Source organism: Centropristis striata, chromosome 3 (assembly GCF_030273125.1).
Source record: "Centropristis striata isolate RG_2023a ecotype Rhode Island chromosome 3, C.striata_1.0, whole genome shotgun sequence".
Taxonomy (NCBI): domain Eukaryota; kingdom Metazoa; phylum Chordata; class Actinopteri; order Perciformes; family Serranidae; genus Centropristis; species Centropristis striata.
In genome coordinates, this window is record NC_081519.1 from 29,036,754 (window position 1) to 29,051,641 (window position 14,888).

At 38.3% G+C, this 14,888-nt stretch overlaps 1 protein-coding gene across 1 annotated transcript in view; it reads left to right on the forward strand.

Moving 5' to 3' along the window:
* Nucleotides 1-14,888, forward strand: part of cdk18 (cyclin dependent kinase 18) — an 84,118-nt gene that overhangs the window by 38,185 nt on the left and 31,045 nt on the right. Inside the window, exons 2-3 of the mRNA XM_059328439.1 lie at nt 2,009-2,144; nt 13,383-13,519. Of these exons, the coding sequence (XP_059184422.1) occupies nt 2,027-2,144; nt 13,383-13,519 (255 nt within the window). The 5' untranslated portion in view covers nt 2,009-2,026. The remainder of the gene's footprint in view (nt 1-2,008; nt 2,145-13,382; nt 13,520-14,888) is intronic.

Sequence of the window (14,888 nt, forward strand, 5' to 3'; positions counted from 1 at the left end):
CTTGGGAAACTGAACATTTCCCACCATTATGTTTGCAGTCCATGCATTAAGGCACACAAATAACCCCTATAGGCTTTCCTTTTTTAACGAAAACCTTGTATTTCTTTAAAGCATGAGCTGTATATTAAAATCTCATTATTTCAGTTAAAATGGGCAATACACTGGATCTGATCTTGACTCGTGACTTCTCCACAGCAAATCTGACTCTCAATCCCCTACATCTGTCAGACCACTTCTTTATTCAATTCATGGTCTCTCTACTGGAGAACCCTCTCGTTCCTCCGCAAATCGTCTGCTTTCGCCAAAACCTTCGGGCCCACACCAACCCAGCTCTCCAATGAGGTCTCGGCCAACCTGCCTCCACTCAAGGATTTATCATCACTTGTGGTTATCAAGGACACAGACACTCTGCTCCTCTTTAGCCTCATCTCTAAACAACCTCTGTCCTCTAACATCCAAACCTGCTCGAAAACTACACTGTTCTGCTCGGTAGTTCTGAGTCCCTCTCAATCTTTAAGAAGAGACCATAGACTGTATATAAATAATGGACGTAGTCACCGTGACGTCACCCATTGGTTTGTGGCCCATTGGAAGCATCGAGTTCAGCGTTGCACTTGTCGCCATCTTGCGTCGCCATCTTGTTTCCGATACGGGGAGCAGACCATATCTGGACTGTGGAGGAGTGAGAGGGTTCTGATCACTGACTACAGCCTCTCTACACCTCAACCTGACTGAGAGAAGTCACTGCTAATTCATGTTAGCATCAACTGGAGCATTAACTGGGATGTTAGTTTTTGGCTAGCAAAAAACAGGTTTGCAGGTCCTGGTTTGCCTCCATGCTCAGAGGAGGTTGCTGCCTAAAGACAGCTCTTTCCTAAACACCTTCATACATAATCGACCCAGAGAGTAATTCATTATAAAAAAAAATGTTTTAAACTTTCACTGTCCACATGCACTACATAAAAGCACTCACATCCTAATAGGACTCAACTTAACCCATGGCACTTACTCATGTGTTGTTTCTTGACTTCATCTTTGCTTGTGTTGTATTAACTCGCAGCTTTGGATAAAAGCTTCTGATAAATGACATTGTAGAATTGTGTAGAGTTGTGTTATGTATTAGTTGTACTGTGGTGTGGGTTAGAGGGCACTGCTGCTAGTGGCAGCTATGTTTATACTAACATAGTTGGGATGGAATATTTTCACTTAGAACTGGATGCACACAGGCACTTTGTGTGTATTTTTGTTACGTTTGTGCATACTGTATGTGTATACGGCGTGTTCCTGATAGGCAGACATCTGACCTGCACTGTGCAGGTATGCAGCAGGTATGGGAGTCTGACAACACACAGGCATCGTTCAGACAGAGTAATATCCTGAGGCCTAAAAATAACAGTAGGGAATGTGGAGTCTTGCTGTAATTGAACCTCCCATGCACATCTCTTAGCTTTTCATAATAATGAGCAGAAACACACACACACATATGCACAAATCTGTGGAAGTAAAGGAATCATGGAGACCCCATGACACCAATCTCTGCAGCACACAGACAGAGAAAATGAAGAGAACAAAAAGAGACAAAAAGTTCATGAGACCAACTGGTCGGGCTGGCTGTGGTTATGTAACCTACGGGGGGAGAGTGTATATTGATCAGCTGCTTTCCTGCTGTTTTCTGCCTCATTATCAGATGACACAGACAAGCAGTCTTTGGTCAAGCAGCAGAAAAAGATCCTTCACGCTCTGCAGCTCGTGTCATGTAGGCCGTGTACACTTAGTTTCTTTGTTTTATAGTGTACTGTACACCATACAAACAGTTGTAATCTGTTTTTCTAAATGCTTTTTCTTCATTTGTCTGAAGTTGGGATCATGCTATATGTATCAAATATTGCATGTTTATTTATTTTATCCTTGAAGACTGTGCAGATGCATGTACCGTCTGTACTCATGGATTGGAGTATTGATTGGATATTTTTGTTAAATGTCTCTCTGTGTCTCTTTGTTCTCCCAGTGTCTGTTCCTCAGCACCATGAACAAGATGAAGAACTTTAAGAGGCGTTTCTCTCTTTCTGTTCCTCGCACTGAGACCATTGAGGAGAACGAGTTCACTGAGCAGATAAACCAGCTCAACATACGGCACACTCAGGGTAAGAACCCCACTCCTTCACTATACCTAGACACTGCACTATACTTCAGGGCGCTCCTGTCATCTCCATCGTTAAGTTTAAGGTAGTAATCTGCTCTGTTTCATATCAGTCTTTTCCTAGTCTTGGGTTTGCGCAACAAAATAAAACAGGAAACATGAATTCTGCAACAAAGGGGAAACACAAAATAAAAGCACTATGACAGACGAGAAACGGGATATCTCTGATTTCTTAACATTTAAGTCTGATTTATTGAGCTAGCTGGCATTAGCATTAGGGGAGCGTGACTATGTTCCCCGGGTCTTATGTTCCCCTCTTTGTATGAGACTGGGGACCACAGGATCCTTTTCCCCCGCTTTTCCCAAAAAGGGTCTTATGTTCCCCAGTCTGTTACTTTTTCCACCATTACTGCCAAATTCATAGGCAAATAGGCCTATGTAGGTTTGACGCGCATATGCAAATAACCTAACCCTAACCCTAACCCAACACTAGCCCTAACCCTAACCTAACACTAACCCTAAAAGGAAAAAGCTAAGCCTCGATGCAAGACAATATGATTAGGGGTGGGAATATACAAACATGAGTAATCCTACATTTAGAAAGGAAAAAAAGAACTGCAAAGCAACCAGAAAGTAGCTGGTGTGCAAATTTAAGTTTTGGGCTGCTTGAGCTAAGGTGGGCCATGTGACGGTAGGCCTGCTGGCCATGCTGAGAGTCTACTGTCTACCAAGGAAAGGGGTGGTAAACCTGCAGGTCTCTAGCTAACCCTAACTCTAACCTAACCCTATGGGGAGCATAGGACCTTTTTTCTAAAAAAGGGTCCTTTGTTCCCCGAGCTGGGAACATAGGTCCCGGGAAACATATGGATGACCCCAACTTTAGCCTGTAGCAAACATGCTAGCAGGATTGCTAGCTCGTAAGCTAGCTTCAGTGTGCTGCAGGCCAAACCAGTGAATCCGGAGAGTAGCGGACTCACTGCTGAACCCAGCCGCTATAACAGAAGGAGGAGGCGGTGGCAGGACGGGGTGAAGGACACTGAGGAGCTGATGAGTTGCTGCTGCTGCAGGAGGAATGACAGCACTCGATCCACACTCCAATGTGTTACTTCAATAAGTACATTCATTAAAAAAAAACATTTTAATAATTTTAAACCACTAGTATATCTCGGATAGCTCTTTAATCAACTAGCCCACTTATTGCACACTTTCCTGAAAGAGACATATTTTTTTCTGATGTCGATGGAGACCAAAACAAACCTATAACCAGAAAAATGTCAAACCAACCCTGGTGTTGCTCTGTGCCTTGTGAATGTCTAAACTTCAAAACTTTATAGAGTAATATTATGTCATTGTTGTGTTTTCAACGTGTTCTGTTGCCCCCAAATGATTGAAATCCCAATAAGAGTAGCTTTCAATCCTTGATCATGGTTAAATATGAATTTTTTTAACTATGTCGGATCTATAAGTAATTTTGCCTGTTTTGGTCAAAGTTCACACCTACTAGAAACCCTGCTTGTATTTTCCATGTACTGAAATAGTACATTGCTTCTTGCATTGACACAGAGAGTTGACATCAGATCTAAATGCAGCCACAGTGGCTAACCAAACCATTTTATAACCAATAAATCATTAGTTAATTAAGCATGTTCAAAGTCCTGAACCCTGAGCTCCTCTACTTCCTTGTGTCTTTGGCTGAATGAACGGCTCATGTCTAATAATAGAACACAAACTGCAATCTCATTCTAGTTTTAATACCAAATACAAAAGCCTTCCTTCCTTCCTTCCGTGTCTGTAGCGGACCCTCACAGATTAACTGGGGTTTTTCCGGCTATGACTGGTACCACCACTGAAGCTTAGCAGTAGAGGATCAGCAGCCTTCAAAGGGAAATGAGGGTTATGGTGGGATAAGTAGGGGTAGATAATGCAAAGGAACTGAATACATTCACCATTAGGTGTTCAAGTGTCTGCTTTATAATGTAGAGTTTGACTGTGAAGATAATAGAAAAGAGATGGAATAACAAGGATTTGCTTGAATACATATGCAGCTTTAGATGAGAGGAACTGTGATGGTTAACACTTTCATGCATTGTTGTTTTTTTTGCTTTAGGATGGAAAATATAGTATAGTTTTGATGCTTCACATCTATATTGTAATGCTAAACAGTCAATAGAAGGAGAAGTGGATCAAGGTGTATTGAAACTGCTTAATTCATGTCAAGGTAGGGCTGGGCGATATGGACCAAAAGTCATATCCCGATATATTTAGGCTGAATATCGATATACGATATATATCCCGATATTTTTGTCAAAGTCAAATATGACATGTCACAAGAAGTTTTATTGAAACAGTTTATTTAAGTGAACATAAATACTGTATAATACAGAAGGAAAACAAATTAAATTAACTCGTTATCATTAGAAAACTGAGGGAAAAAAATATATGAATGCATGGCCGTTTAGGGCTTCCGTAGTATAACAACAGGAGTAGCTTCTTTTTTTTCAAAGCTCCATAGTGTACATTTAAATAAAAAAAATATCTTAAATAAAAGTAGTCTATGAAGTCAAATAGACCAATCTTTTTCTGAAATAAATGTATTTATATGAGAAAAGAATAACGCACATTACAAAAGAACTAAATATGACAAACCCTAGTAAGGGCAGCAATTATATTTAAAGAAAGAAAAAAAGTTTGAACAATATCGATATATGCGATATGGTCTAATTCCATATCACATTTTAATATATACCGATATATCGCCCAGCCCTATGTCAAGGGCATATGCATTACAATGTAAGCATGATGTACTGCAGTCAAGTTGTCTCATACGATCCGTTTGTTCATTTCCACTCAAGTCAACCGATCAGCATCAGGCAGCTAAAGCCTGTCGACTATGTGAACACACAGTTCAGTAAAGTGAGGCTGTTATTTGGCAGCCTGACAGAGAAGCAGCTGGATATGTAGTTTAACCCCCCAGAGTACATCTGTCTGCATCACTGTCTGCTCCTGAAGGTCAGCTAAGAGGTAACCAGACAGACAGAGAGAGGAACAGAGGCAAAGAAATGGACAAAAACAACAGAGTGAATGGGAAAGGAGACACAAAAAGAGACTGAGCGTTTGACCCAAACCCTCCTAAGCTTTTCTGTTCATCTCTGTTTTCTATCTTTGCTCTTCTCTCTCCCGTATCAGGGATTATATCATGCTCCCAGTTTTATGTACAGCATATGTGTATGTTTTATTTTTGGTTCCAGTGAATATTGATGTAAATGTGTTGCATGTTTGGCATATTTGACATTTTGGAGAAATATGGAATTAGCTTGATTGCAAAGTTGATAATCAATTTTACATTTCTAATTTACATTTCTATTTGTTTTTTTTTGCTAAACTAAACTCACCTCCAGCTCTAGCTTCACACAGATGTGAGTGTGGCATCAGACTTCTCTTCTCTGTGAAATTAGATTTAGATTAATTACTTTTTATTAATCCCACAATGGGGAAATTCAACCTCCTACATCCTTTTTTCTACACACAAGTGAACACACCATGCAAGGAGCAGTGGGCAGCACATTACTGCGCCCGGGGAGCTGTGCAGGCGGGTTAGGTGCCTTGCTCAAGGGCACTTCAGTCCTTGACCTGTCAGTACTGGGATTCGAACCGGCGACTCTAACCTCTAGGCCTCGGACTCAGTGTACAATCCAAATTCCCAAAAAGTTGGGACGCTATGTAAATCTTAAATAAATTAGATTTAAATGTATTTATGTTTTATCACATTCTTCTTCTTCTTCTTCTTCTTCTTCTTATTATTATTATTTAGATGGTTCTTTTTGCGCTGATGTAGTTAAAGTGTCTAATCTTATGATAACTGGTTTAAAGTAGTTTTTGATGCTATAAAAATGGGGTATAAAGTCACTGACTTATTTATCCTATCGAGTATATTGGACAACTTTGATCAACACCATCAAGCATCATACTGATAGTCCCTTCCATCCCATCATCCATCCAATCATCCATCCATTATATGTAGCCAATTATCCTATTCATGGTCACTGGCCAATCCCTGCTGACATTGGCTGGATAAAAATTTGGAAATTATTCACTGTCTGCCACACTGCCCCATAAAGCCTAACTGCAGTAACTACATTTTTGGTTGAAATTAAGTTATAACTAAAAATGAACTCCTTGATGTCTCTTGTGTTAAAGTTTTAGACTCCAATTTTGCTTAATTTCATAGAAATAATTATATAAAAACCACAAAATCCAACTCAAAACCAAGCAGTAATTGCACTTATGCACATCTTTGAATAGAGTTGTTAAACACTTAGAAATACACTTATAACAAAATCAACTTGAAAATGTTTATTCACTGAAAACAAAATATAAAAGCTGAAAGAAGACAACAACATTGTTGTTACTGCACTCTATTACTATTAGAACCTTTTACAGCAAAACCAGAGTGCAGTAACTACATTTTTGGGGTCAAAGGTCAAATAAATCATCATGACTTTTGAGCATAAACATTTCGTCATCAGTACATGTAGAAATAAGTCTCATAACACTTATCTACATATAACCCATTTGGCTGGCCAGTTTAAAAACGTTAAAAAACTTTAAAGCAGTTTTTCTCAGTTTTACCCTTTGCTAGTTACTGCAGTTAGACTTTGTAGGGCGGCGCAGAACAGTTCATTTTTCCATGGCTTCTAAAGGGCAGTCTGTGTCTCACCTTAATGATTGACTCAAGCAATTGGTGACTTTGAAACTATTGTGTCCATGTCTGCTCATTGTGTAAAAGTGAAGACTTTCACTACAACCCCATGTCCTAATTAGTTGGATCACTGACTAAAACGTAAATAAAACGTGTGTGATAATTTTCTGACCAACTAATGTTATATGTCACCAGTACGCCACAACTAGTTAATCGAGTCATTTTATTTGGTAGGACCACTGGAGCCCCTTGACAGTTTCTAACGTTAGTCATGGCTCAGCAGTGTTAACTAATGCTGGTGATGCTGGTGAGACTGCTGGTGACTGAGCTTTAAAGATGGCGCCGGGGTGTCTGTGTCGCCGCTTGGCTCTCCTCAGTTTTATTTGTTTTTATAATGATTTTGATGTTCGTCACAAGGACCATCGACTCACTGCTGGTGTATGAACGTCAGGAGTTGGTAAAAATTGGGGAAACAGTGCAATCGTGTGTGATATATCATGCAAACAAGTCGGATTCCTTTTAACTGGCCGATCTACCTGAGCACCTCCTTCAGTAGATGTAAAAATTATCAAAAAAGACACAAAATGACCAAAAATACAGTCATGGAAAAAAATATTAACAACAATCTGCACTGTTTCATACCAGTCTTTTCCTAGTCTTGGGTTTGGATCATATCAAACGTGTTTGATATTATCTCAAGTCTCAGTGACGTAACACAATCACCAACCAATAGATGAGCGGGGGAAAGGTCCCCGGTTCCAGAGCGGCCAGTAAAACCACTTCACCAGGAAAAAGGATCATCACAATAATGCTAGTAAGCTCAGTCCTCAATAAAAATATAGTGATGTCATATATTTAGATGTTTCTTAGTAAAGAGAACAGTAAGGAGACCCAGTTAAAATGTATAAATAAATGTATACATAAAAAAAGTAATAAATAATCGATGATTAATGTATGATTAACTAAATGAAAGTTGATAGAGCTGATTAATATGGTTATTCAATTAAACAAATTATAATTAAATTGGACATAAATGTATATCATAATTTCTAAATGTTCCTTTCCTTTATTCTTCCTTATATCTATTTTTGCTGTAAAATAGTTAATTTTTCAAGTCAGAAAAACAGAAACCCTTTTTCAGCTTTGTGAGGGACATTTTGTGGAGTCTTCTCTTCTTTTTGTTGTTTTTTCAACACAAACCACTGCACACACTAGAGCAGCTGGAGCCGATAGCTGCTTCTCCTCCATTTGTAACTTTTTACTAAGAGCATGATGAGGAAAAATTGCATGGTAGGAAAAAAATGCTAAAAGAATCTGCAAGATTGACAGTTTGTCTAAAATCTCAGTGTAAGACTAGGCTGGGACTAAAAACTCTAAACACTTGTCTTTAGATGTGAGCAGGTGTGAGCTAGTCTTCCAGCAGTCTTTTCCTTATCTTTTCAAAGTCTTCTGATGTGTTGGTAGCATTAGACATTAACAACCATTCCTTTGATGCAGCCTTATTGCCCACTTCGAATGATTTACCATCAATAGAGGAGTGTTTGTATATGCAGAGGAAATTTGTGGAAACAAATCTTATTAAATATACCACTCATATTCAAGTGAATTAAACTGCTCCCGTCTTATCAGATTATTGGATTCTCTCATATTACTTCTTGCATCTAAAAACAAGAGCAGCTGGATCAAACTTACAAAAAAAGTCAATTAGTCTCAGATCACTGAGGATCATGAGCTAATTAGCATCCCTTAAGGATGCACACACACACACACACACAAAATACAGCAACACATGAACACAAAAATACTCATTCACATACACATTAGACTCAAACGTAGTATAGCCTATAAAGTACATGTGTGTGAGGGTGTGTGTGTGTGTTTACAGAGTCCTTAGGGGTAGTCAGGGCTTACTGCCTGACTAACCACTAATATTTTAAATTAGGCAGAATCCACTTGTTCACTTTCATACATTAGTCCATTAAAAGCTGTTTAGCTGAGCTCCCATACGAACATGAGACTAATCACATAAGCTGTGACACATCAGCGCTCTGATGAATGTTTTCTTCATCAGAGTTAAAACCAAGTGTCTGCTGAGAGAATGTGCGACAAGAATCAAAACCTTGGATTAAATAACAAACCACTTAAAGTCAGTTGATTTAAATACGTTACAGTGATGTGGTTGAGTCCTGAAATGATCAAACCCTCTGGCACACAACGAACAAAGTCACAAAGCCTTTATCACCAAGCAGGTGAGATTTTCTTATCTTGGTAATGTTGACTGGCTGTCGTCCAAAACACACTGCCATTTGCTTTTACAGGAAAAATTCCATTTGCCACGGTTCTCATCAGTCCACCTCATCTAATCTGACCACATGCTAGCCTTGCAGCAATTTTCTTGCTGCATTTTGTGAGTTTTCTCACCCTCTTACCAACTTTTTTTTTTTTTTTAAATGGTTAGCGACAAATTGAGGGACTTATTTCATCAGGGAAAACTGAGAAATATGAATAATTTGGGGGGAATTCCAGCTGTCCTTAATTGGTGAAGAGATGGCACCAATTTGCACAGCAGCTACTTTCTGGTTACTTTGCAGTTCTTTTTTTTTTGCTTTTTAAATCTAGGATTACTCATGTTTGTATATTCCCACCCCTAATCATATTGTCTTGCATTGAGGCTCAGTTTTTTCCTTTTAGGGTTAGGTTAGGTTTAGGTTAGGGTTAGGATTAGATTAGATTAGATTAGGTTAGGTTAGGTTAGGTTAAGATTAGATTAGATTAGGTTAGGTTAGGTTAGGTTAGGATTGGATTGGATTGGATTAGGTTAGGTTAGGTTAGGTTAGGATTAGATTAGGTTAGGATTAGGTTAGGTTAGGATTGGATTGGATTGGATTGGATTGGATTGGATTAGGTTAGGTTAGGTTAGGTTAGGTTAGGTTAGGTTAGGATTAGATTAGATTAGATTAGATTAGATTAGATTAGATTGGATTGGGTTGGGTTGGGTTGGGTTGGTTGGGTTGGGTTAGGTTAGGGTAAGTTTATTTGCATATGCGCGTCAAACATCCCGTAGGCCTACATAGGCCTATTTGCCATGGAATTTGGCAGTAATGGTGGAAAAAGTAACAGACTGGGGAACATAGGACCCTTTTTGGGAAAAGCGGGGGAAAAGGATTGTATGTTCCCCAGTCTCATACAAAGAGGGGAACATAGACACACTCCCTTTGTTAGCTAGCTAGTCACTATAACTTCTGATGAATTGTAATAACTTTGGTGATCCCATAACTTGGATTAATATCGGATCAAAATTCAAATGTCCAATACTTTGCAAATACATGCAAAACAAATATTTCAATCATCATTAGCTGCTCTGTGTGTTTAGTGCTAATGAGCTATTGCTAGCATGCTAAAACACTAAACTACAAAGTATACTTTACACCAGCTACATTTTAGCATGTTATATAGTTTTCAACCTTTTAGCATGCTGTTGTTGGCAGTCATCTAAAAGATCCATTAGGGCAACGCAGTGCTGTTGGTTAGAACCCATGGTTGTAGATTACTAGTGTTTTTTAGGTTTGTTGCAGATGTTTTTAAGTGTTTTTGTGGAAATGTGTGTTTGTCCTTTGGCATGGCACTTATAATTATTTAATAAAGTATTAACATTTTCTCAAACATAAACTGTGGGCTAATTCTGTCCTTCTTTGTGAAGCTTATTCCCAACACACTTCCATGATTATTTCTTTCCTGACTCCTGTCTGCCTCATGCTGCCGTTTGCGATGGAAAAGCTACACACATCATATAACAGACCATAATAGATTGTGTTTTTCCTAATAATATCTCTGGCAGGCTTCTATCCACATCTCAGCAATCAGGCACTGTGTGTATGTGTGCGCTCATATTGATGTCGCCTTTACTGACCCTAATTAGCAATGAGAGATCAAAAGAGCGCTGTAGCTGTGAAATTCAAATGACTAGCAAACAGGTTGTTATTTCATCCCCCCAGCTCATTTAGACTGTCAATCTATCTGACACACAATGGCCTGTTAGAAGCCTCTCTGTAGGGCTTTTACAACCGCCTTGTTAAACTCATTCAGGCATTTTTAAATCTTCTGACAGCCGCCTTGGCCTTTATCTGACTCATCTATTCTTTATCTTTTTATTGTAATTGATACACCAGCAGCTTGTTATTTGCCATGTGTCTGCTTAACTCTCTGTAGAATGACAGATCCCATAGGTCATGCAGTTATTATTCATATGTTTGAGTATATATAGGCTATAACTGTGTGCGTGTTGAGGAGGATGCTTTAGGGAGATATGTAAGACTTCCCCCTTAACACTGAGACTGCTTCCCTTGTTAACCAATATCCCCATGGAAACAAGGAATTAAAGTGCTTCGTGCTTCACCCCAGTAGGGAACTGGGTTGCACAGACATATACATGCATAGAAGCTGCCAATAAAATGGAAACACGAGTTCAATTCACAGCCCACACTTGCCATACCGGTGAGGCCAACAATGGCCATTGAAAATGAGATCAAACTGTAGCTGAGCCTTACAGCAGGTAGCATTCAAAAGACACCGACCAGGCATCAAACACACATCACATACAGTGTTGTATGATGAAAGTATGATCAAAGTCCATTATTCCCACACAGAGCTGTCAACCTGCAGTGCTGTAGTGCTGGTTTTTATTCTAGTGTGACTGTGTTTTTTTTGTGTCTTTTGTTTTTAGCGTAACAATTTTGGTCATTTTCTGTCTTTTTTTTTGTCATTTTGTGCCTTTTTTTGTCCTTTTGTGTTTATTTTTTGTAATTTTGGGGTTGTTGTTTTTTTTGTAATTTTGTGACTTTTTGTAGTCATTTTGTGTCTTTTTGGTCATTTTGTGTCTTTTTTAAGTAATTTTGTATCTTTTTTTGGTCATTTTGTGATTTTTTTGGGGTCATTTTGTGCCTTTTTGTGTCTTTTTGGTGATTTTGTGTCTTTTTGAAGTATTTTGTATCTTTTTTATGTCATTTTGTGTCTTTTTTTGGCCATTTTGTGATTTTTTTGGTAATTTTTTATGCCTTTTTTTGGTAATTTTGTGTCTTTTTTGGTCATTTTGTGTATTTTTTAAGTCATTTTGTAACTTTTTTTTGGTCATTTTGTGTATTTTTTTGGTCATTTTGTGCCTTTTTTAGTCTTTTTTGGTCATTTTGTGTCTTTTTTAAGTCATTTTGTGTCTTAATTTGGTCATTTTGTGCCTTTTCTAGCCCTTTAGTCCATACAGGGGAAGTAATTCTAGTTTTTGAACTTTAAAATGTTCTTCTGATATGGTAACAATTATTTGAAGGCTGGTAAGAGCAGCGAGACAGAATCAGAGCAGAAATGTCATCGGCAATAAATCCAAAGCAATAACATGAAAGAGGATCAAATGCTCCGTACAGCTGAAGGGCTGCAGAGTTTGGTGATAATTCTCTGTAAGTTCTTCACTAAGCTCTGCTTCACTGTAGTGACTAAAATCGGAAAAATCCTAATAAGTGAGTGAAGAAACAAAACAAATGCAGATGTTCACAATAGGCCTATATGAAGGAACGATTTGATGAGTAAAAATGTACCACTTACGACTAACTATAATATGTGAATAATATGTTCTGGCCTTCTTTATTTAACCAATTCTAAACACAGCTGGATGATGTGTTGAGTTTCAGACACTTGAAAAATCTATGAGATATTGTGACTAGGGCCGGGACTCGATTAAAAAAATTAATATAATTAATTAGAGGCTTTGTAATTAATTAATCAAAATTAATAATATATAGATATTTAATATATCATTTATATGCATATAAATATTTGACCTGAGAACAGTGATAAGTAATTTTTTTCCACATGGATTTTTAGTATACCATTGAATAATGACTTAATACATGAGCTTAAGCAACAAAAATATTGTTTATTTTTGTTGAAGTCCAACAGACCAGTGCAATTTTTGCCATTAAGTGTAGCAATAGCATATTTATAAATATAGTACATTTCATAAAATCAGGTAGCCTATAGGTAGGTAGACCTTCTGTAAACTATAATACTTTGGTTTTTTAAGTAAAACACAATCCACGCTAGCTACCACACTAGCCGCTAGCTGCTATATGTTTTGCATTGAGGTGATACTTGAGGCTGGACGTGCAGCGGTGATATGTGAATTCCTTGTTGCATAGCAACACAACCATGCTCTTATCGACGCTTCCATCCGTTGGTTTTTTGTAACAAAATGTCCCATCATCCACGGGGCCAACCAAAGCGTCTCATCAGCTTCTTCCTTCATGTTCACTGTGGTTTGTTGTTGTCTGAACTCATGAACGCTAGTTGGTGCTCCAGTATAATCGGTCCACCTGAAACTCATCCAGTGAGAAACGTTCCGCGGTGCAAAAATAAGTGTGATTAAAATGCGTCAATTTTTTTAACGTGTTAATTTTTGTGTAATTAATTAATCTTAATTAACACGTTAAAGTCCCGGCCCTAATTGTGACACTCTTATACTTCAATTCTTGAGTAATTATGTTCCTCCTCTGTCAGGCCTGACTCCAGACAGGCTGGGTCCTCCATCTCATGATGCCAGTCCTTCAAGTCCTGAACCAACAACACCAGGAGCTCAGTCGCCATCACACCTCCACTTCCAGAGCAAGGCCCAGCACAGACGTTTCTCCATGGAGGTAAGTAGCACGGGTTCAGTTTAACATTACAGACGAGGTGAAGCCAAAGTTTTCATTCTGCTGTCACATGCTACTTTTTTTTTTTTTTAAACAATGCGTTTATTAATTTTTCACTTTCACAAGTAAAGGATGGTTACATAATATGGTTAACAGAACTAAAAAACAAAACAAATAAACAAGTAAAAAAAACAAACAAACATCAGCTCAGATCCCTATAAATAATACTTGGGGTTACAGTAATAATGTGTAGTATGAGCAGTCAAGAAAATCCCTGCATATTATTATTATTATACATTCTGATATTAGAGACATCATAACATGTATTGTTATCAATAGCAGCTCAAAACCAGATAATTTACTGTATTTTATAAAGCGATTCAATTAATATTGAGCAGAATTTAGTTCAGAGTTTTGGTCCGGCCCCCGCAAACTTCATGGTATTGGTCATGTGGCCCCTTGGGAAATTGCCCACCCCTGCACTAGATCAAACACCTTTCTTTGCCCGCCTTTAACAGTTGGTACTTTTTCATTAATCCACTGCAATAAAATATTCTTCCTCACTGCACAGGTAAGAATAAAATAACCTCTTATTTTATTTGGATGTCAAGCGTTGGCTTGGGAGGCCCAGTATGAGAGACACAGGGTTCACCTCCAGTTCTAAGCCCAATATCTTCTCTATTTCAGATAATACATTAAACCAGTACATTTGCAGTTTCAAACATGACCAAAATCAGTGAGTTAGAGTACCAATTCATATCTTGCATTTAAGGCACATGGGTGAGAGAGTAGGATTGAATTGATGCCTGCGGTTGGGGGATATGTGCATTCTGTGTATAATCTTTAAATGTATTGCTTTGGTACAATTGCAGACTGAAATTGATTTAGCATGTGTCCAGATATCCTTCCACTCTTTACCATCAATTATGATGTTTAGATCCTTTTCCCATGTGCCCTTAAGCCTCTGCAACCCAACAGGGGGTGTAAAATACATAGTTTTATAAAATAGACTCACAGATACCTCTCTATCTGTCTGTCACATGCTCCTTAAAAAGTATTAAAAAACATTCAAAGTTAGTCCGTCATAAATTTCAACAGTGGCACTTGAAGTTCGTTCTCCTGTTTTAACTTATTCCCAGGAGTCATTTCTCCATTTCCACCTCTGCTGGATGAGTCACACTGGAATCTTTTATCTGTCCCCAAAGCACCAGATTTTTTATTGGAAATATGAGAGAGTTCACAGTTCCACCTTTTCAGAAAAAGTCCCTGCTGAGTGTGATTCACTTTGAGTCTGCATCATACCCCACTCAACTTGTAGCAGACAGCAAGTGAAGCAATGCCAGAGGGAAGAGAGCTCTTGGAAGGACTTGGT